Consider the following 23,697-nt stretch of genomic DNA (forward strand, 5'->3'; position numbering starts at 1 on the left):
TATATATATATAATTTATTTTATTTTAGGTTATAGCTCACTGTAACCTCAAACTCCTGGGCTCAGGCCACCCTCCCACTTTGGCCTCCCAAAGCGCTAGGATTACAGATGTGAGCCACCATACCCAGCCCAAACCCAAAATCCTTTATAGAAAAAAATTGCTAAACCCTGCTGTAGAACATCTGAAAAAATACAGAGAACTCGAACATCTAAAAAAATACAGAAAATCGCACGAAGAAAACAGTTATCCGTATCTCACCCTCAGTGATGTAGGTTGAGTGTAATTTTACCATTCTCATGGCTAAATATTTTGAAAATCTCTGATTATTTCCTAAGGATAAGTTGCTTGAAGTGGAATTCCTAAGCCAGTGAGTGTGAGTGGCTTTTGAACCTTGGTACTTAGCGCAGAATTTCGTTTCAGCCTGCATTTCTGGCAATGCCTGTACCTTGCTAACATTAAACAAACAAACAATAATTCCTTTTCTAATGGATTTGGTTTTGTTTTCATGGATTCAGGGGTAGGTTCAAGGTGGTGGTCTGTGTCCTGTCTGCAATTACAACGTGCCTGGCATTTGTCAAGCCTGCCATCAACAACATCTCTCTGATGACCCTGGGAGTTCCTTGCACTGCACTGCTCATCGCAGAGCTAAAGAGGTAGGTGCCGTCATTCCTGCCTACCCTTTAGCTATCCCTGTGCTGGGGAAACACCAGCTCGGGGCTTCTTTGCTGTCCTGCAGCCGAAGAAGAGTTTTATTCCTCATGAAGAGTTAGTTGCTGACGGCTGGATGGAAGCAGGTTTGATGGTTTGGTTCAAAATGCTAATAATCTCATTTTCAGTAAGAGGGGAGCAGCTGTTTTGCAGATGCAGTGCATCCCACTGATCACAAGCTAGCTTACCAGGACCATCTCAGCACCTAGACCAGGCTGTCTAGACTTAATTCTGTAGAAAGGAAAAGTCCTAGAAAGGTTATTGCATTCACACACAGAAGGAAAAGAGAAAGGGGCAGGGAAAATGAGTTTGTATCTATAAGGAAATATGCACGTCAGGTCAACTGCAGTTGACTGTGATACTTTCTTTGAGGCTTAGTGTTTCATTTACAATCTATTAGGCAAAGGTTTTGCTCTTTGCACTAGCATTTTCCTTTGGGAACTTGTGTATTCAGAGTTCAGGTTGATATCCAGAAACATTTTCGTTTAGCGCTTCTTGGTGCATCATTGTCCTCTTCTAGACCCAGCTGAAGTACATCTAATCACTACCCTTATTTTCATGCTCTTTGAAAACACTTCTTTTATTTCCAGCCATTTAAAGAATGCTTTTTTTTTTTGAGATGGAGTCTCGCTCTGTCATCCAGGCTAGAATGCAGTGTCACATTCTCGGCTCACTGCAACCTCTGCCTCCTGGGTTCAAGCAATTCTCCTGCCTCACCCTCCCAAGTATCTGGGATTACAGGTGCCTGCCAGCACACCTAGCTCATTTTGTATTTTCAGTAGTGATGGGGTTTCGCCATGTTGGCCAGTCTGGTCTTGAGGTTGGGGTGAGGGTAGAGTTAGAGCGGGGATGTAGGGAGGTGGTAGGGGAGACAGAAAAGGGAATGACTACTAATAAGTAAGGGCTTCTTATTTGAGTGTTGGAAAATTATAAAATGAGATTGTGGTAATGGGTTGAAGATACCAAAACACACTGACCTGTACATTTTTTTTTTTTTTTTTTTTTTAAGATGGAGTCTCACTCTGTCACCCAAGCTGGAGTGCAGTGGCACAATGCTCACTGCAACCTCCACTTCCTGGGTTCAAGTGATTTTCCTGCCTCAGCCTCCTGAGTAGCTGGGACTACAGGCGCCCACTACCATGCCTGGCCAATTTTTTGCATTTTAGTAGAGATGGGGTTTCACCATGTTGCTCAGGGTGGTCTCGAACTCCTGAGCTCAGGCAGTCTGCCTGCCTTGGCCTCCCAAAGTGCTAGGATTACAGGCATGAGCCACCGTGCCTGACCTGAACTGTACACTTTAAATAGGGGAATTTTATGATATGTGAAGTATACCCCAATAAAGCTATAAACAAAGCTATAAACAAAACAAAAACCCTCAGAACCTGTCCAGGTGATTCTCCATGGTGGAATCATGCCTGGCCAACATGGTGAAACCCCATCTCTGCTAGAAACACAAAAAGTTAGCTGGGTGTGGTGGCAGATGCCTGTAATCCCAGCTACTCAGGAGGCTGAGGCAGGAGAATCACTTGAATCCAGGAGGCGGAGGTTGCAGTGCGTGGAGATCATGCTATTGCACTACAGCATGGGCAACACAGCAAGACTCCATCTAAAAAAAAAAAAAGCTCCCTCTCTTCCTCACCTCTCATTTACTCATTTGCTCTTCAACTCTTGCCAATCTGGCTTCTGCCCCTACTTCGATACCCAAATCCCTTTCTGTAGGCTATACACCCAGTGATCAGTTTTCAGCCCCCCTGTATCTTATGTGTTATTTTCTCGGCTGCTTACCCAATTAATTCTCCTCCCCGTGGTTGAAATGTTCTTCGCCATGGCTCCTGTGATAGCACATCCTCCTGGATTTCCCATTACCTCTTGGCAGCTCCTTTTCAATTTCTTGCGTAGACTGCTACTTTTCTACACAGCTTTGCATGTAGGACTCCCTTAAGGTGCACCCTCAACTCCCTGCTTGCTATGGTCTGAATGTTTGTGTCTCCCCTGAATTCATATGTTAAAATACTAATTAATAAGGTGATGATATTACGAGGTGGGCCTTTTGGAAGGTGATTAAGTCAGTGGGGGTAGAGCCCTCATACATGGGATTAGTGCTCTTATAAAAGAGGCCCCAGAGAGCTGCCTGGGCCCTTCTACCATGTGAGGACACAGCTCTAGAAGGTGTGATCTATGAGGAATGGCCCTCATCGGACACTGATTCTGCTGGCACCTTGATCTCAGACTTCCCAGCCTCCAGAACTATGAGAAAAAAATTTCTGTTTTTATCAGCCACCCAGTATACAATGTTTTGTTATAACAGCCTGCATGGATTAAGACACTGTTTTTCTCCCTTTATATGTCCCCCTGAAAGATCTCTTCTACTTCTGTGGCTTTAAGTCTCTTACATATGCAGATGACTCCTAAACTTATGTCTCCAACCCAGTCCTTCCTCTTAACTCTACTATTACATGTCTGGCTGCCTACCTAACCTAATTCCATGTATCGTGGGCATCTCAAATTCAACTTGTCCAAACCCAGATTCTTGATCTGCCTTTTCTAGCCTGGTTCTCTTCATCATATTTCTAGTTGCAGAAAAGGGGAGCACCATTTACCCAGTTACTCAAGCCTGACATCCTCTTCCTTCCCCACACATGCCATTTGAGCACATTTTTCTTTTTTTTTTGAGACAGACTCCTACTCTGTTACCCAGGCTGGAGTGCAATGGCATGATCTCAGCTCACTACAACCTTTGCCTCCCGAGTTCAAGCGATTCTCCTGCCTCAGCCTCTCAAGTAGCTGAGACCACAGGCACACGCCACCACGCCCGGCTAATTTTTTGTATTTTTAGTAGAGATGGGGTTTCACCATGTTAGCCAGGATGGTCTCGATCTCCTGACCTCATGATCTGCCCTCCTCGGCCTCCCAAAGTGCTGGGATCACAGGCATGAGCCACGCTCCCAGCCCCGAGCACAGTCATTTTTCTACCAGTCGATGTTGCAGTGAAGATGAAGTTCCAAATCCTTGACATGCTCCAGCCTTCCCCTGTGAGCTGATCGCTCCCACAAGAAGCTCCTCTGCCTTCCATCCTCAGCCATTCTGACCTTCTGTGTCTTCCGTGGACCCTGCACCTGTCAGCCCTAGGCCCTTCCTTATTTATGCAGTCCCTTTTTTTGGCCCTCTTGCTTGGCTAACTTCTACTTATCCTTCAGTTTGGGCTGAACTATTTATATGCTGTTCCAGGACCCTGAACTTCTTTATTGCACCCATCCTGATTGTAATTAGATTATTTGTATTGTTTTGTTTGGTGTCTGTCCCCTCTGCTGGACATCGACTCCACGTGGGCAGGGATGGGGTCTCTTTGTTCACCACTGTGTCCCAGTTACCACAGCAATTCCCAGCCAGGAAAAGAAAAGATGGTTGTTTCTTCCCTACTTTGATAAAATACCCAGACAAGGCTGGGCGCAGTGGCTCATGCCTGTAATCCCAGCACTTTGGGAGGCTGAGGCGGGCGGATCATGAGGTCAGGAGATTGAGACCATCGTGGCCATCACAGTGAAACCCCGTCTCTACTAAAATACAAAAGTTAGCCGGGCGTGGTGGCGGGCGCCTGTAGTCCCAGCTACTCGGGAGGCTGAGGCAGGAGAATAGTGTAAACCTGGGAGGCGGAGCTTGCAGTGAGCCGAGGTTGCGCCACTGCACTCCAGCCTGGGCGACAGAACGAGACTCCGTCTCAAAAAGAANTACCACAGCAATTCCCAGCCAGGAAAAGAAAAGATGGTTGTTTCTTCCCTACTTTGATAAAATACCCAGACAAGGCTGGGCGCAGTGGCTCATGCCTGTAATCCCAGCACTTTGGGAGGCTGAGGCGGGCGGATCATGAGGTCAGGAGATTGAGACCATCGTGGCCATCACAGTGAAACCCCGTCTCTACTAAAATACAAAAGTTAGCCGGGCGTGGTGGCGGGCGCCTGTAGTCCCAGCTACTCGGGAGGCTGAGGCAGGAGAATAGTGTAAACCTGGGAGGCGGAGCTTGCAGTGAGCCGAGGTTGCGCCACTGCACTCCAGCCTGGGCGACAGAACGAGACTCCGTCTCAAAAAGAAAAAAAAAAAAAAAACCCAGACAAAAGGATGCCCTTATCGCTCTTGCACCTCTTTCCTGAATCTTCCCTGGTTGTCACCCGCCATGATGTTATGTCTGAGCTGAATGTTTCTCGCTGCATGCGCGTTTGCTCAGAGGAAATAGAGGAGGAATAGTTTTCTCACTTTCTCCTTAGCCTTTCTTCCTAAGCCTTGTTTCTAGTCATTTCTTGTAACCAGCTTCCTGAGAAGTATTTCCATTGTCTTTTCTGAACTCTCCCTTAGACCATGAGAAAACAGAAGTTTATGCTGATTTGGGGTCATGACCTGACACTGAAATTGGTGGTGTTAAGTACATTGCCGAGTAACTCAGATACATTTATAATATTGTAAAAAATACTTTTTCTGATTATAGGAGTGATTTTATTGTTAAGAAAAATTTGAGAATACAGTCAAGGGTCAAGAAGAAAAGAAATGGCAGACATTCCTCTCGAGATTTTTCTATTGTAGAATAAGGTCTTGCTGTACATATGATTTTTGTCCCCCCCCTTTTCACTTCACATTGATATTTTGATAAAAGCCCTGAAAAATGGGAGTGAAACCTAACGGACCACAGCTTTGGACAAACCCCAAGTGCAAATAAGGCTGGTAAGCAGCTTTTAGCAGGACCTGCTTCCTCTAGAAGCAGAGAAAGGAAGAGTAACGGACTGCCCTGAGACCAGGCTCTACAGAGCCGCGCTCCTGCCTCGTACATGCCAAGCCTGCCCTGTCCTGGCCCTTGCAGTGACTAATGGCCGGACACGCTGCCTCTCAGTTGATGCCCTCCATGCAGGACATCTCTAGCACATTGCTCTCTGTTCTGGTGTGTTCCTTAAGCCAAACTTTCTAGGTTTAATTGCATTGGATGTTCATGGATCCTCGCGTCCCAGACTAATTGTCTATGTATTTGTTGATATTTGTTCTTGTCTATTTTCATTTTATTTTTTAAATTCAAGGCAAGAGGCTTATTTATTTTGTATTTTATATGCCTAGCATGGAATTCGATGCCCAATCAATACTTTTTTTTTTTTTCCGAGATGGGGTCTCGCTCTGTCGCCCAGGCTGGAGTGCAGTGGCACTGTCTCAGCTCACTGCAACCTCCGCCTCCTGGGTTCAAGCGATTCTCTTGCCTCAGCCTCCCGAGTAGCTGGGACCACAGATGCATGCCATCATGCCCGGCTAATTTATTGTGTTTTTTAAAATTTAATTTAATTTAATTTTTATTTTTTATTTTATTTATTTATTTTTTTGAGACAGAGTCTTGCTCAGTCCCCCAGGCTGGAGTGCAGTGGTGTGATCTTGGCTCACTGCAAGCTCCGCCTCCCGGGTTCACGCCATTCTCCTGCCTCAGCCTCCAGAGTAACTGGGACTACAGGTGCCCGCCACCACGCCCAGCTAATTTTTTTTTGTATTTTTAGTAGATACGCGGTTTCACCATGTTAGCCAGGATGGTCTCTATCTCCTGACCTCATGATCCCTTGGCCTTGGCCTCCCAAAGTGCTGGGATTACAGGTGTGAGCCACTGTGCCCGACCAATAATCTTAAATAATCTAAAAATAATGTTCTGCCCAAATTACAAATTACCAAATTAGAGTCCAGTTATTCATAATTTTATCCATTAATTCAGGGAGCATTTAACAGTGCCTGGCACAGTTGCCAGGCATGGAGTATGCATTAGTGAATAAAACAGGGGTAGTTCCTCTTGTCATTGGGCTTCTAGGCTGGTTTGTTTGTTTGTTTGTTTGTTTGTTTATTGAGATGGAGTCTCACTCTTGAAGCTCAGGCTGGAGCAGTGGTGCGATCTGAGCTCTCTGCAACCTCTGCAACCTGGATTCAAGCAATTCTCCTGCCTCAGCCTCCCAAGTAGCTGGGATTACAGGCGCGTGCCACCACCCCTGGCTAATTTTTGTATTTTTAGTAGAGATGGGATATCACCACGTTGGCCAGACTGGTCTCCAATTCCTGACCTCAAGTGATCCACCCACCTTGGCCTCCCAAAGTGCTGGATTACGGGGGTGAGCCACTGCTCCCGGCCTCTAGGCTAGTTTAATACCAGATGTTACACAGATAATCCATAGTTTCAGCTTGTGATGAGAGTTATGAAGGAACATGGTGGGGTGCCCTGAGAGAATGCACTAAGGCAGGGGTGTCCACTCTTTTGGTTTCCCTGAGCCATATCGGAAGAAAAATTGTCTTAGGCCACACATAAAATATACTAATGATAGCTGATGAGCTAAAAAAAAAAAAAAACTCATAATGTCTTAAGAAAGTTTATGAATTTGTGTTGGGCGTCATTCGAAGCCGTCCTGGTTGGCATGCAGCCTGTGGGCCACGGCTTTGGACAAGCTTGCACCACGGGGAGACCTATAGTCTGGCATGGAGTAGCTGGCATGGAGTGTCGGAAAAAGCCTGGAGACTGAGCCCTGGAGAGAAGGAGAGGGTGGGTCAAGGTGAGGAGATGAGCTCTTTTTGAGAGGGAACCAGCCCAAAGGTGAGGCTTTCAAGGTAGAGTGGTGAGCAGAAGTGAGAAATGGAAATTGTTATCTCTTTGTTTTAGTAACTGGGAATGTAAGTCTTCCTGTGTCATGGGCCTCTATTCTTTCTAAAAACTTCAAGGGATGCATTTAGCCTTCCTATAAGAGTATTTTGGTTTGTTTTTGAGCAGGTCTTACTGAACCTGTCCCACTTTTATTGATGCTTTCGCTGATGTTTCTGAAAGGCAGCTGGGAAGGGCACTAGCCAGTGAGGCTTTTAACACCTGTCTGTGGGTTCAACAAATAGGAATTAAGCTTCTTCTCAATTGCAGATGTTGTGTTATATTCTGAGTCCTGTAGGAGATCTTGACTGATGCAGGAGTGGTCCCCTCAGGGAAGAAGGACCCTCAGCCACCAGCTGCCTCCAGGCATTCCTCCCCAGGGATAGAAGTCACCCACTTTATGAGCAAGACTTTAACAAGGAAAGAAGATGGCAATTGAAATTTTCATTGAGCTGTTAGGATTTGTTTCAGAAAACCGTTTTGTCCCAGTGTGTATAAGAACCTATTCTTTCATTCAACACATGGTTGTGTGCCTTCTGTGTCTGGCATGTTTCCAGGTGCTGGGATACGGCAGTAAACAGCTTCCATGTCAGTGCATAAACATACACTGGAAACATATAAGTGAAACACAGCGGGTGTCAGGGAGGTTATAATCACTACCGAGAAAATTAAAGGAGGGAAGGAGGCCTTAGGGAGAGTCACTTGGGAGGTGGAGACAGGTGTTGCAATTGTTAAAAATAGCATCAGGAAAAGGCTTACTGAGTGACATTTGAGCAAAGATTTGTATCTGGGGGAAGAGCATTCCAGGCAAGAGGGCACAGTGTGTGCTATGGTCTTGCAGGAGCATGTTTGGGATGTTTGCGGAACGGCACAAATCCCGCAGTGGCTTGAGTACAGGCAGTGAGAGGGAAGAGTACCTAAGAGAGGAGGTGAAGGGGAAGAGGGAAGATCATGCATCCAAGGCCTTGTGGCCACTGTGAATACTTTGGCTTTCCCTCTGGTTAAACCGGAAGATGCTGGAGGCTGTTAAATTGGCTGTAAGGGCAAGGGTGGAAGGAGACTGATGAGATGGCGGTAGCGTGGATCTCAATGGAGGTGGTGGAAAAAGGTCAGGTTTGAGATATTTTGAAGGGAGAGCTGATGGACTGGATGTGGGCTGTGTGAGGAGGAGAAGGACTGGGAGAAGAATAGGTTATGGACTTGTTAAATTTAGATCCATATTAGGGTGCTCATGTCAAAAATGTAGTTGGGTGTATAAGTCTGGAGTCAGGGGAGAAGCCTGGGTGGGAAGGGTGTCTGTAAGCCATCTGTGTACATATGCTGTTTACATCCATGAGACTGTGGAGTGACTGTGTGTTGGGTAAGAACTTCAGTGCCAAGGGGTTGTGGGCATGAGATAAACCAGCGAAGGAGACAGAGGAAAGGTGGCCAGCGAGGAGGTGGAGACCAGTTCTGACGGTGAGTGACTTTCTGGACCCCCATGCAGATGTGACAACGTGCGTGTGTTTAAGCTGGGCCTCTTCTCAGGCCTCTGGTGGACCCTGGCCCTGTTCTGCTGGATCAGTGACCGAGCTTTCTGTGAGCTGCTGTCGTCCTTCAACTTCCCCTACCTGCACTGCGTGTGGTAAGCCCCTGCTAATGGGGAGGTGGCTGGGGACAGGTGTGTTTGCACTTGCTGTTGGGCTCTGTTCACCCTGCAGGTGGTGCACAGGTGTCCTGGGGGTTGCTGGCTTGCTTCTCTCCTCAGGTGGACTGTCAGAAGGTTCAGAAGCCACTGAAAGTTCACTTTGTAAAAAGCTGAATTGACTCCAGGGAGCAGGCTTAGCTGGAACAAAGGGCCTGATTGTCATGCTTAGGTCTGCAGTTTCTTACCTCTAACTCCATCATTAAAGCCTAAAGGAGCTTGAGAACTGAACCTGTAACCTGAGCCCTAGCTAGGTGTTAGGGGAGGGGAGAGGTAGGGGAAAGCTGGGGAAAGAGGTGATGTGAGGGCTGGGAGTGTCCTCAGTAGGAACCCTACCTTTAGGGCCTGAGTGACCAAGTGAAAGGAGGGGCCCGCACAGGCCATTTAGAGACATTCTCTTCCATTATTTCTATAAGTGGATACAGAAGACCAGAGAGCTAAAGTGAATTGTTTAATATCACCCACCTGTTTCTGTAGAAAACAACCTTGGAGTTCAATAATAGCAAATTGGAGCATCTATACTTTGGAATGCTTAGGATACACTAAGTTAAAAAAAAAAAGTGGGTTACAAAATACAGGCAGAATCCGATTCTGAGAAAGCTGGGGGAAATCGGAGTGGCTTTCTTCCTAAAACTGCTTCAGCCTCAAATCCAGAGTGATCTTTCCTTTCTCTCCTCCAGGACTTCTGATTGCAAAAGATCACGAGGAGGAGAAATCTGCTGTAGATTATCCCCTATAGATAGAGGTAACCCAGGAAGGAATTCTAGTGGTGAAGAAATGGAAAAACTTTATTAGATCTAGATTCAGGAAAAGGTTGACTTCTATACAGAGATGGGCTAAAGATACACAATTTGATAGAATTCACTTACGTTCCCTTGCTCATGTGAACTTCTATGTGTTTACCATGAGACCCACCCTACTCTAAATTTAAGACTTGGGGACTTCAAGGAGTATTTGCAAAAGACAAAACTCAAACAGCACAAGTTGGAGTTTACAGTGTTAGGATTCATTGTTCAACAGTTTTTAGATTTCAACCTCAACTAATACTAGTGAATTTATATACTTTATATATTTTTTTTTTTTTTTTTTTTTTGAGACGGAGTCTCGCTCTGTCGCCTGGCCTGGAGTGCAGTGGCTGGATCTCAGCTCACTGCAAGCTCCGCCTCCCGGGTTTACCGCCATTCTCCTGCCTCAGCTTCCCGAGTAACTGGGACTACAGGCACCCGCCACCTCGCCCGGCTAGTTTTTTTTTTGTATTTTTTAGTAGAGATGGGGTTTCACCGTGTTAGCCAGGATGGTCTCGATCTCCTGACCTTGTGATCCGCCCATCTCGGCCTCCCAAAGTGCTGGGATTACAGGCTTGAGCCACTGCGCCCGGCCTATATATTTGTTGAATTGTAATTTCCAGATAACAAAACACACAGATTTTATGTGTATATTGTGAATTTTGAGAAACGTATACACTAGGTAAATGACCTCATTCAAGATGATCATTTTTATCTATCCAAGTCCCCTTGTCACACTAGTGATTTAAGTCAAATTCAAAATTTAAACTGTGTAATAATTTTGACTCAAACTTAATTTGTTTCTGAATTTGGTGTTATTTCTGCTTTTTCAAAGTTGAACCATCTTTTCTTTCCAGTTGTAAAATGACATATATGTTTTTAATAACAAATTTAAACAACAAAGAAGTGTAGAAAGAATGGCTCTTATAATTGTATCCCCCAAAGAAACATAATTATTAGCAGTCTGACATATATCCATTGAGATTTTATATGTACACACACACACATATATATCTACTTAAAAAAAATAGAATCGTTCTATACACGATGCAAACTTTTTTTTTTTTTGAGACAAAGTCTTGCTCTGTTGCCCAGGCTGGAGTGCAGTGGGGCGATCTCGGCTCACTGCAATCTCTGCCTCCTGGACTGAAAGTGATTCTCCCACTTCACCCCTGCAGGGAGCTGGAACTACAGGTGCATGCCACTGCACTAGGCTAATTTATTTTGAATTTTTCTGTAGAGATGGGTTTTTGCCATGTTGCCCCAGCCTTGTCAGAAACTCCTGGGCTCAAGCAGTCCACCTGCCTTGGGCTCCCAAAGTGCTAGGATTACAGGCATGAGCCATTGAGCCCGGCCCAAACTTTTTTTTTTTTTTACCAACCAAATACTTAAATCTATACTACATAGATCTAGTGCTATAGAGACATCATTCCATACCAATACATACATATAAAATCTTCATTATTTTGTCTAATTAATACTTCATAATATGGATGCTTTATAATTTATTTAACTAACCTCTCTCTGATAATGGGCATTGAGGTTATTTCTAATTTTCCACTTTTGCAAACACTTTATAATGAACACTTAGATTGATTTGAGTTTCTGAATATTTTCATATTAAATTAATAATATATATTGCCAAATCCAGAGAAACTATACCATTAACACTGTTTACTGAAGTCTGTAAGAGAGCATCTTTTACCCACACTTTCACATATACTGGAAACTCTTAAATCCCCATTAACCTGATTGAGAAAATTATATTTTGTTTTATTACTATGTCTTTTAAAAAATTAGTATTTTGTTGGGCATCTTTTCAGATGTAAATTTGTGACGTGTATTTCCCCTTTTAATTTTCTTTGGTCTATTGAGTGTTTCTATTTTTAAAAGTTTATATCGGCCGGATGTGGTGGCTCATGTCTGTAATCCCAGCACTGTGGGAGGCCGAAGTGGGTGGATCACAAGGTCAGGAGATCGAGACCATCCTGGCTAACACATCTCTACTAAAAATACAAAAAATTAGCTGGGTGTGGTGGCATGTGCCTGTAGTCCCAGCTACTTGGGAGGTTGAGGCAGGAGAATGGCTTGAACCCGGGACGCAGAGATTGCAGTGAACCAAGATCGCACCACTGCACTCTAGCCTGGGCAACAGAGCGAGACTCCATCTCAAAAAAAAAAAAAAAAAGTTTAGATCCAGCATCTAGGTTTGGCACATAGTAGACAGTCATTACTATGTGCCACTTATGCATATTTGCAACATTTTCACAAGTGCAGAGAATAATACATTGAGCCCCCATATAGGCAATACCCAGATTCCATAAATATCAACATGAAGCCAATCTTGTTCATACCATTCTCACCTGCTTCCCACCCTGACCTGATTAATTTCTTTAGTGTTCTTTGTATGTAAGGGTTTAAACTTTGTCATATGCTACAAATATTCCCTGCCCCCCACCACAGTTTCCCATTTGTCTTTCAGTATGTTAATATTTTTGTGCCATACTGGTTTCAAACTTTCATGTTGTCACATCTGTTAATCTTTTCTTTAGAGTTTCTGGATTTTGTGTAATTTTTAAAAAGACCCCCTCCCTACCACCATCAAAATTTATAAAAATATTGTCTTTGGGCTGGGCTCAGTGGCTCACGCCTGTAATCCCAGCACTTTGGGAGGTCAAGGTACGTGGATCACCTGAGGTCAGAAGTTCGAGACCAGCCTGGCCAGTGTGGTGAAACCCCCTCTCTACTAAAAATACAAAAATTAGCTAGCTGGGCCTGGTGACAGGCACCTGTAATCCCAGCTACTTGGGAGGCTGAGGCAGGAGAATTGCTTGAACCTGGGAGGCAGAGGTTGCAGTGAGCCAAGATTGCACTACTGCACTCCAGCCTGGGTGACAGGGCAAGACTTCATCTAAAAAAAAAAAAAAAAAGGCCGGGCGCGGTGGCTCAAGCCTGTAATCCCAGCACTTTGGGAGGCCGAGATGGGCGGATCACGAGGTCAGGAGATCGAGACCATCCTGGCTAACACGGTGAAACCCCGTCTCTACTAGAAAATACAAAATCTAGCCGGGCGAGGTGGCGGGTGCCTGTAGTCCCAGCTACTGGGGAGGCTGAGGCAGGAGAATGGCGTAAACCCGGGAGGCGGAGCTTGCAGTGAGCTGAGATCCGGCCACCGCACTCCAGCCCAGGTGACAGAGCGAGACTCCGTCTCAAAAAAATAAAATAAAATAAAAAATAAAATAAAAAAGAAAAGAAAAGATTACATGCTTTTAAATGGTCTGTTGTTTGATAAAGATTAATATTAAATTAAAACTTTTTACAGGTACAGTGAGGATAAATTTTTTTGTTTGTTTGTTTTTGAGACAGAGTCTTCCTCTGTCGCCCAGGCTGGACTGCGGTGGCATGATCTCAGCTCACTGCAAGCTCCGCCGTCCAGGTTCACACCATTCTCCTGCCTCAGCCTCCCGATTAACTGGGACTACAGGCGCCCACCACCATGCCCGGCTAAGTTTTTTAATTATTATTTTTAGTAGAGACGGGGTTTCACCTTGTTAGCCAAGATGGTCTCAATCTCCTGACCTCGTGATCCACCTGCCTCGGCCTCCAAAAGTACTGGGATTAGAGGTGTGAGCCACTGCGCCTGGCCCCAATGAGGATAAATTTTTTTAAATTTCCACTAAACTGCAAAAGTGGTTTAATCAACATAAAATTATTCCTGATGAAGGACATAAAATATCTGTAACCAGTTGTTAAAGTGAGAAGGTGGGATCTAATCAGATGTGCTCAGTTACTTCCGTCTTAGCACCTCTGTTGTAAATCCTTGGGCCTCAGTTTTCTTGTTTGAGGCCCAAAGGCATTTATTTGCACACTTGTTCCTATTATCCAGCAGGAATATTTTAGAACATTCTAAAATGGGTCCCAAATTGCTGAAGATTTATCATCCTGCTGTTCCAGGGATTGTTGATAATCTTCATCCTTTCCTAATTAGAAGAGGCCCCTGGGCTGCAAGTACAGTCAGCAAGGTGGGTGGGTTACACTGGAAGAAGGAGCAGGCTGAACTCAGGCCAGCGGAGTCTTCATGCTCATCAGATTCTCACCTCTCGTCTCCCTCTGCAGGCACATCCTCATCTGTCTTGCCGCCTACCTGGGCTGTGTATGCTTTGCCTACTTTGATGCTGCCTCAGAGATTCCTGAGCAAGGCCCTGTCATCAAGTTCTGGCCCAGTGAGAAATGGGCCTTCATTGGTGTCCCCTATGTGTCCCTTCTGTGTGCCAACAAGAAATCATCAGTCAAGATCACGTGATGGCAAGGTGGTGGCTGGCTTCTCTGCTTATCGGCCCTCATGCAGTGGGCTTCCTTTGCTAGGAAGACAGCCAAGGGATTTCGAAGAGTTGGGATGTGGGCTATCTTTTAAAAAATCTGTTTGCTGAGGCTCTCACTAATATGTCTGTGGACCACCAGGATTCCCCTGTGCAAGGGGAAAAGTTCTATTCCTTTTCCAAAGACGGAAAATGGAGGGCTTAGGGACACTAGATGCATCTTTCTCAGCATCGCTTCCAGATGCAGTGACTTGTTGGGCTGCGTCCTTAATGGCCATGGCAGAGCAGTCCCTTGGGGGATCCAGCCCTGTACAGTGCATCTCGTTCTGGAGAAAGCTGGCCTGCTCCAGACCCCACCATTCCCAGGCACCCTTGGAGTGGACTCTACTGATGATAGACAGACCCTCTAACAGACAAGACCCTCTGACTCTCTGATGGAAGATGCCAGAGATTTTCCTTTGGGGTAATTGTCCTTAAACAAAACCAAACACATGAAACACACACAGGACTTGTGGCTAAAAGGCTACTTTTCACTTGCATTTCTCAACTAACATGCATCTGTGAATCCTTTTACTACTACCTCTGTGGAGAGATGGAGAGACTTCAGATAAAGGTGAAGCTAATGAGTAAAACCCTCTCTGCCAAAACCTATACTCCACTGTAGGCCATTCTTGAAGATGAGCACAGTTTTTAAATACTGACATCATTTCCGCTTCCCCCTCCCACCCCAGCTCAGCAGCCTCAAATCCACAGAGAAGAAGAATTATGGCATAAACATTCCCACAGACCCACCATCTTTAAGACTTCACCTCCGTAAGTTTACCAAAGGGCTCCTCACAATTGTGGTGGGGATTCTGGTTCAAAATTTGGAGCACACATGAAGTTTTTGGAAACTTTTTCTCATTTGAAGCCTCTAGTATGCTGTACTATTCTGGAAATTACCTTCAAGAATCTCACTTCTTGTTTCTGTTGTGTTTTCTGTGGGCATCATGTTATTCACTCTTGCGGTAGAAGGTGCTTTCTGGGTTTCCCAGAGTATCCAACGGATCACTTTTCTCAAGTGCTGGCAGTAACTATGCACTCACGGGCTAGTTTGGGCCGCTGATGCAGCAGCGCAAATCTGTTGCCTTCTGAATTTTTCTCACCTAATGTGACATTGGCTTCAATGAATCTTCTCTTCATCGGGCTGAATGAAACATTCAAGAACTGTCTTCAAGGTGCATGGTGGGAATTATCAACCTCAGGGATACTCATTTTAACTCAGGCACGTCCTGCTTTGTAACATTCCATTGTTGGGAGAGGGCAGGACAGGTGTGTTCTTGAGTGGGCAGGAGTCATATCACTGTCCTACATATGTAAGAGTTGGGAAGGTGATGATTTTTGGCACATCCAGGAACTCTTACTCTAGTTAGAATTTGTACAAGATCCAAGGTGAAAACCCCAGTAAGCAACTGAATTTAGAGTTTAAAAATGAATGACTTTATGCTACATCTGTGGTTATCAAATTATATAGCTTGTTCAAGAGCAGAACCCTGTTTGTAGTAAGAAATCTTTGTGGAACCCCAGTGTGTGAAATAAATTGTATTTTATTAACTTAAATTTATTTAAGGTCAAATTTATAGCATTTACTTAATAATATATGAGGTGGTAAAAATGCAAATTAACAAATTGGTAATTTCCAAGGTAGCAAAATTAGGTGTTGAATGAGTGTATATGTTGCTTTATTATACTTTTATATATAGAGAGAGTGTGTTTTGTTTTTGAGTCAGGATCTTGCTGTATCACCCAGGCTGGAGTGCAGTGGTGCAATCATGACTCACTGTGGCCTCTGTCTCCCAGGCTCAAGTGATCCTCCCACCTCAGCCTCCCCAGGAGCTGGGACTACTGGTGCATGCCACCACTCCCAGCTAATTTTTGTATTTTTTCATAGAAATGGGGTTTCACCATTTTTCCCAGGCTGGTCTCGAACTCCTGGGCTCAAGAGATCTGCCCGCCTCGGCCTCCCAAAGTGCTGGGAATAGGCATGAGCCATCACGCCTGGCCTAAAAAATATTTTTAAAATGATATTTGAATTAAATATTTGTGGAACTTCTAATGTACCTCTTTGAGACCTAGGTGGTTGATGGAACAGAACTGCTGTTAAGTCCTTTGGGTTTCAAGTCTAGAATTTTTTAAAGGCAAATATCAGACCATTCTTATTTTAGATTGACTTTATCAGGCATGGATTCTGGTCTCATCTACTTTATGGTATAAATGCTCCAAGGTAGGGGGTTTGTTGTATATTTTAAGCCCAGCTTTTTTTTTTTTTTTTTTTTTTTTTTTTAATGTGAGAAGCAGAATGTATTTCTATAAATGATTTTAAAGAGATGAGCTGAGAAAGAAACCTCGAATGGAGTATATTTGAGGAGGACAAAACATTACTTCACTTTTGAACAGAAATCACTCTAGCTTGCCAGCATGGGATGTAAACCAAGAGAGCAGATATATACCCATCTTATTTTAAGTTGGGTTTATGGCATCACTCATTTATGTAAAAGCACTACAAACTCTTTAAAGAAAATTAGGAAACTACAGAAAAGTCAAAGAAAAAAAAGGTAACCCATATTTCTATTGCCCAGGTATAATCCCTGTTAATATTTTGGTGTAGTCTCCTCTTTTTTTCCCCCAATATAGTTGTAAATAAATGATGTCTTTCAGAGTTGACGTTTATCCTGTAGCTTGAATGGCATATACATGCCAGTTATATATTTTTTCATGAAGTATGGGTTTGGAATACACTAGAGTTAGCTATGTGCTTGAATGCTGATCATTGACTTCTGAGACTGACTACTGAGTCTACCTTTTTAATCAAGCCTGACGTGAATGGGCCCTAAAAAGTAATGAATGGAATTCTACTTTTTGATGTGCTTCTGCACTTGGCTTGGTGAGTCATCATAAATAGCTGTTAAATATGTGACTTTACAGATTTTGATATGTTCAGATTGTAAAAAATGAACAGCTTATTTCATTAATTGATGGGCAGTCAAGAATCTCCCTCCCTCCAGTAGGGCTGACACTTAGGAGTTAGGTCATGGTGGTGGTTACTTGGCGTGGCTAATCAGATTTTGTTCCGGTCAGAATTTGCCCAAGATCAAGACCCAGCAGAAACTGGAGTTAGGTTATGAAAAACCATTCATGTTTCTGAGTGATCATTTCAGTCAGTGATTCATGTTTTACAGTTTAGTTGTTGATTAGAAAAAGTAATCTTTTCTTCCCTTTATTACATCATTATAAATCAAGTCCTTCTGTGAACACATTTAAGGTGCGTAGAGATGAGATGTCTGAATCCATTTAGGGACGGGCTGCATTTTTGGGGAACTCTCTGCTTGTCCAGTGAAGAGTGCCTAAAACATTAATTATAGATCACAGATGTTCTGTTGAGGGACAGAGCTTGATGGTCATCAAACACAAGGCTTTGTAAAAATACGACCACCTCTTCCACTTACTGGATCTCTCAGGTGTGTCAAACCTCTCTCACCAGTTCATTGTGCTTCCATGAACCAGTGCCATATCGAGTCCCCACGACTGGGATTTGAGTCTTCCTGGCTCTTTATCCCTTGGGGCGGACATGGAACCATCTCTGAGGGACAGGTGGATGCTGAAGCTCACCCGGTCAGGGCCCCTCTCCTAGCTCCTTTTACACTGAAATTAATCTGAACGCTTTCATAGCCAAGGCTTTGCCTAGGTGCTGTTATTCCAGCTGGCCAAAGAGAAGTCTTGGGCCAGATTGGGATTCTCAATGGATTTTATAGACATAAATCCCTTACAAACTTAAAAAAAAAATGACCCCTACTTTATAGGACTAATTGTTTGAATTGTATCTTTCTCTATATGTTAAACCAGATTTAAAACTATTTTATAACCACAATATGTAATCAGAGCAATCTAGTATTTTCAGATATATACCTTGTTATATACCTTATGTAAGTATGCTGTATAAGGGTGGCATGCCCACTGGCTGTGGTCAAATTTAATCCCCATTGCTTTGGGAGTGATTTAAGGCCTTTTGAAGTGGAGCTTTTGCACTTTATACTTTTTCTGTGAACTATGATAACTATATTTGATATTAAAGCTGTAAGTGGCATTTTCAGCAAATGAATATGTACGTGTGTGTCTATTTCCAAAATGATTTCTGAACTATCTGCGGTGAAAATGTATCTGATGGATTGTAGAGCAAAGCACATTGCCTAAATTCATTTGTTAATGAATTGGGTACCATTGTTATTAAAAATGCTTAAAATAATTGTAGTTACTTGTTGGTTTCTTCTCAGAGCTGTGAAGTTAATACATGAAAATATTTCCAGCATAAAGTACCTAAGAACAGTTTATTTTTACTAAAACTTCTATAGTCATGTCATATAGATATAAATCTCAAATACAGGTCTGGTGCGGTAGCTCACGCCTGTAATCCCAGCACTTTGGGATGCTTAAGTGGGTGGATCGCTTGAGCTCAGGAGTTCAAAACCAGCCTGGGCAACATGGTGAAACTCTGTCTCTACCAAAATCACAAAAATTAGCCAGGTGTGGTGATGCACACCTGTAGTTCCAGCTATGCAGGAGGCTGAGGTGGGAGGATTGCTTGAGCCTAGGAGGCAGAGGTTGCAGTGAGCAGAGATCGCACTACTGTGTTCCACCCTGGGCCCAAGCAGTGAGACCCTCTCTCTCAAAGAAAAAAAAAAAAAAAAAAAGACCATAAGAGAAGAAAGACTGGTTAAGCATTATCTGTATCATTACAGTGGTTTTTTTAGACTTTTTTTTTTTTTTTTTCTTCTGGCAGAGGTGAGGGGACAAGGAGTGGCCCCAAAGTTCTTTGGCAATAGAAAAGCTGTAGGAAAACGTCCATGTACAGGTTGAATATCCCTAACCCAAAAATAAAATACCAGAAATTCTCCAAAACCTGGAAATTTTTGAACACCTATATAACAGTCAAAGGGAATGTTCCTTGGAGCATTTCAGATTTCTGATTTTTGGATTAGGGATGCTGTATAATGCAAATATTCCAAAGTCTGATAAGATCTGAAATCCAAGCATTTCTGATTCCAAGCCCTTTGGATAAGGGACATTCAATCAGTATATAATTTTCTCGGGATTCAGACATCTCTGGTAGCCCATCCAGGTAAAGAGCCTCTGCCCAGCAGGAGACTAAGCAACCTTTCAAATCCTTTTGGTGCTGAAATTGGTTACTCAGTCTTCAGGACTGAACTTTTTTGAGGCTGTGGTCAGGGACAGTGGCTGAAAAAGTTGAGGGCTCTGCTTTTGGGGCACTGGCACGGGTGTGTGTGCCTCTCTCCCCGACAGTCTGGACTATCTGTTTCTCCTCATGGGTGACCTCTTTTTCTGAGTCTGACCAGGAGTTGATGCAGCCACCCCTGCTCCCTTTTCCAGATTGCCCTTTGAAGACCAGAGCTCAGGGGCTAGCCTCTCCCACTCTTCTAAGGACTTTGCATTAAAAGAGCATTACCTTGAAAGACTGTGTTAAAGGACTATATTATAAAGGGCTGGAGTGGGCAGACCCAGGATTCTGGTAACTTACATCTTAGGGGTCCTCAACAAACTGGGAACTTAGATTTTTTCCTTGCAGACTGTTTCCTGGTTTACAGTTTCACAGTTCTTAAGATGGTATTTGGGTTTGTCATACCATTCTGTCTACTTTTGTATAGCTGGATTTTTTCATAATAAGAAGTTAAAAGATAGGGTCTTTGAGCTTTTGTTCTCTACTCTACAGAGCGGGTTGTCAGCCTTCTTTCCCACGCCGTTTTAAGAGGGCTGGCAGCCCCTGTCTCCCACTGGAGAACTTATCTTGTCTCAAGTGGCACTTCTGTCTCTTAACTGTCTCCAGTCTGGCGACGCCTAGTTTACCTGGGAAGTCTGTCTGGGTGTTAACTCACAAAAAGGAAGAGATCACCCTCACCTGGGTTTTTGTTTATTTTATGCTTCTCATTAAAACAAAACATTTGCTTCAGCTGCTTTGGCAATTGAGCGCAGAAATCAAAGTGCTGTTTTGAAGATGTAACAAATAGCGGTAGTTTATTTTTATATTCGGACTAGTGATAGGGAAGGGGCTGAAGGTAAGGCCAGGAGCATGAAGTAATGGAAAACGTGCAGTGGCACTGATGATATTTGCGAGAGAGGGTTTCCTGTGAACAAAGCAAGCCATTAGCTACCGGGGTGAGAGGGACGGAGACTCTCCTGGAGTAATATTGCCATCTTGTGGCTCTTTGAGGCATTGCTATGTGGAGCAAGCGAAGCCCTTCCCAGTTCCTAATCATCCCAGAGGTCGCCCATTGTCTCAAAACGCCAAGTTATGTAATCTCTTTGTGGGCCCAGGTATGTTTCCCTGGATTTTTCCAAGCATGTTTCTGCCTTCCTTTTCCTCTCCTCTCTTCCCTTAGAAATTCAGTTTTCACCCCCCGCCCCGGGTGTTTTAGAGGTTGTCCAATGTGATAAAGCAAATGCTGTTGGCCCTCGGTATTCGAGGGAATTGGTTCCAGGACCCCTCAACCCGCATACCAAAATCCCAGAGGCTCCAGTCTTATATATAAAATAGCATCGTATTTACATATTACCTCTGCACGTCCTGTTGTGTGCTTTAAATCATCCCTGGATTACTTATAATACCTAATACAATGTATATGCTGTGTAAATAGTTGTTAAACTGCGTTGCTTTTTATTTGTATTATTTATTGTTGTGTTATGATTTTTTACTGTTTCTTTTTCCCTGAATATTTTCGATCCATGTTGAATAGGTGGATGCGGAACCTGAGGTTACAAAGGGTCTGTATTTAAAACCAATTTAAGGTAGATGTGATTTAAAGAAAGTTTTGGTTTTTTGTTTGTTTATTAGATATGGGGTCTTGCTATGTTGCCCAGGCTGGAATGTAGAGTCTATTTACAGGCACCATAATGGCACACTACAGCATTGACCTCTGGGCCTCAAGCGATCCTCCTGCCTCAGCCTCCTTAGTAGCTGGGACAAAAGGCACTAGCCACCGGCCAGTCTGGAGCAAGTTTTTAATCCACTGGAGTGAAATTTAACTTTTGGGATTAATAGCTCAATTTACACAAGTCAAATGTAATTATAACTCAAATCTTTTTAAAGATGAATCTGGTTTAAATCAACACTTAGCAAGTGTCTGTTTGGTATTAACTATTCTGCTGCCTGCAGAGGGTTATAGGGATGGATGCAGCAGCTCAGATCTGGGGAGGGGAGAAGAAGGCCCCTGACTCTGCCAAATCCCCGTAGTAGAGAGGAATCAACAGTGTTGGGGAGGCAGGAAGGAGACGGTGGTTGAGTTTTCACCAGGGAGGAGCTGGGACTTGAGAATTGTAAGCTTTAACTGATAAACCATGAGCCACATATAATATGGAATTTCAGTCTGGTGAAAGAATTGGTAGACTCCTTAGGAATTTTCTTACAAGCAAACCTTATTTGACAGCCCATCACATAAGTTATCTTTGACATAAGTGGTCTCATTTACTCCTCTCAGCTACTTTGCGAGGCTGGCATTACCATTATTCCTGTTTTGGATATGATACAGCTGAGGCTTGGAAATGTAGTTTGACCACTGCTATTGCAAGGATGGGAACCCAGGACTTTTGACTCTCAGGTTTAATTCTCTTTCCACAAAGGATTTTTTTTTTTTTTTTTTGAGATGGAGTCTCGCTCTGTCGCCCAGGCTGGAGTGCAGTGGCCGGATCTCAGCTCACTGCAAGCTCCGCCTCCCAGGTTCACGCCATTCTCCTGGCTCAGCCTCCTGAGTAGCTGGGACTACAGGCGCCCGCCACCTCGCCCGGCTAGTCTTTTTTTTTGTATTTTTTAGTAGAGACGGAGTTTCACTGTGTTCGCCAGGATGGTCTCAATCTCCTGACCTCGTGATCCACCCGTCTCGGCCTCCCAAAGTGCTGGGATTACAGGCTTGAGCCACCGCGCCTGGCCTTCCACAAAGGATTTAATGCAAATGAGTTAAAGGTTTTCATGTAGGTGGGCATCAAATTGGAATTATCAGTTTCAAAAGTGTCCTATTAGTACAAATAATGGGATAAAATACAGTTGGCCTTTCATATGCACGGGTTGTATATCTGTGAATTCAACCAGCCTTAGATAAAAAACACTTAAAAAATTCAGTACTGAATATGTAGAAAGTATTTTTTTTACAGTTTTTAATTGTGCCTTTATTCCATTTAGTTCATTAAAAATGTACTTGTTTTAAAGATCCTACAAACTTACATGGGCTATAGGTCACCCCTCAGCATGCTATTTATTTTTTTAAAAAGCAGTATTTCTTATAGGAATCTTACTGATCACACAGTAGTTACAATAATGTCAGATATGATGTATACAGTCTAAACGAGACAGGCTGGTTAAGAATTTACATGATGTAAACATATACATATTAAAAGTTAGCCAAGTGGACAGACGCGTGCAATGGGGAGAGCAGGTGATAGGAACTCTTTTTTTTTTTTTTGAGACGGAGTCTTGCTCTGTCGCCCAGGCTGGAGTGCAGTGGCACGATCTCGGCTCACTGCAAGCTCTGCCTCCCGGGTTTACGCCATTCTCCCGCCTCAGCCGCCCAAGTAGCTGGGACTACAGGTGCCCGCCAACACGGCCGGCTAATTTTTTTTGTATTTTTTTAAATGGAGACGGGGGTTTCACCGTGTTAGCCAGGATGGTCTCGATCTCCTGACCTCGTGATCCGCCCGTCTCGGCCTCCCAAAGTGCTGGGATTACAGGCGTGAGCCACCGCACCTGGCCTAGGAACTCCTTTAATGATCAGTACAGGGCTCAGATGCAAGGAATCTGGATTTCCCCTGTTACAGTAAATAGCTTTCACTAACGTATACAGGTATTCCATACACATCTAAACACACGAGGGTAAGTTGTGACCTGCTACACGTACAGTCTAAAGTGGTGTAACTGTGATCTTCCTGTGATACTCCCAAGAAAACTGTAAATAGTGAACCCCATGCAGGTAGTGGGAAGCACTGGTCTTTTATTATAGGTTGAACCTGAAGAGGTTTAACTCTTGACATTAGTGTTTGTAAAGAGTGCATGGCTCCTTGTTCTGTTTTCTCCACAGCTGACATGCATTCAGTGCAGGGGAATTCTGATGGCTGTTTAACCTAATAGTGATAACTGAACTACTGTTAAAAATGTGGGAACCTTTTCAATAATATTGACTTACACATTTAACATTAAAAAAACAAAAACAAAAACATGGATCATCCATAGCTTTAAGCCAAAAGGTAGAAGGGAGTGTGTCTGAATTTTAATGCTTTTAGTTATACTATTCTGTGGTTTCTACCACTGTCCTAAAGAATGACACTTGTACACTGCTTGTTTCCACACCAACACAGGCACTAGTTTGAACTCAGACAAAACCTGAAACAGAAGAAGTGCCACCCTTCCTCCGGGGTCTTTTAAGAAACTGGACCAAAATTATAAATTATTCAAGTTTCCTTTTGAGTGGTGTCTTTATGTGTGTAACTATCTAGAGAACAAACCAAATAAGAAATGTCTACCCC

General features: G+C 43.6%; 1 protein-coding gene across 2 annotated transcripts in view; it reads left to right on the forward strand.

Annotated features, from left to right (window-relative positions):
• ACER2 (alkaline ceramidase 2) overlaps positions 1–15,747 on the forward strand; it is a 45,812-nt gene extending 30,065 nt beyond the window's left edge. Inside the window, exons 5-6 of one of the 2 annotated variants that reach the window (XM_017890096.1) lie at positions 8,835–8,972; positions 13,934–15,747. In XM_017890096.1, coding sequence (XP_017745585.1) covers positions 8,835–8,972; positions 13,934–14,120 — 325 coding nt within the window. In that variant the 3' untranslated portion in view covers positions 14,121–15,747. Of the gene's footprint in view, positions 1–8,834; positions 8,973–9,712; positions 10,096–13,933 lie in introns of those variants that run through there. The other variant, XM_017890097.1, reaches the window with a different exon arrangement.
• Positions 15,748–23,697: the final 7,950 nt, after the last annotated feature.

This window comes from Rhinopithecus bieti, unplaced genomic scaffold (genome assembly GCF_001698545.2).
Source record: "Rhinopithecus bieti isolate Rb0 unplaced genomic scaffold, ASM169854v2 scaffold_17667, whole genome shotgun sequence".
Classification (NCBI taxonomy): Eukaryota; Metazoa; Chordata; class Mammalia; order Primates; family Cercopithecidae; genus Rhinopithecus; species Rhinopithecus bieti.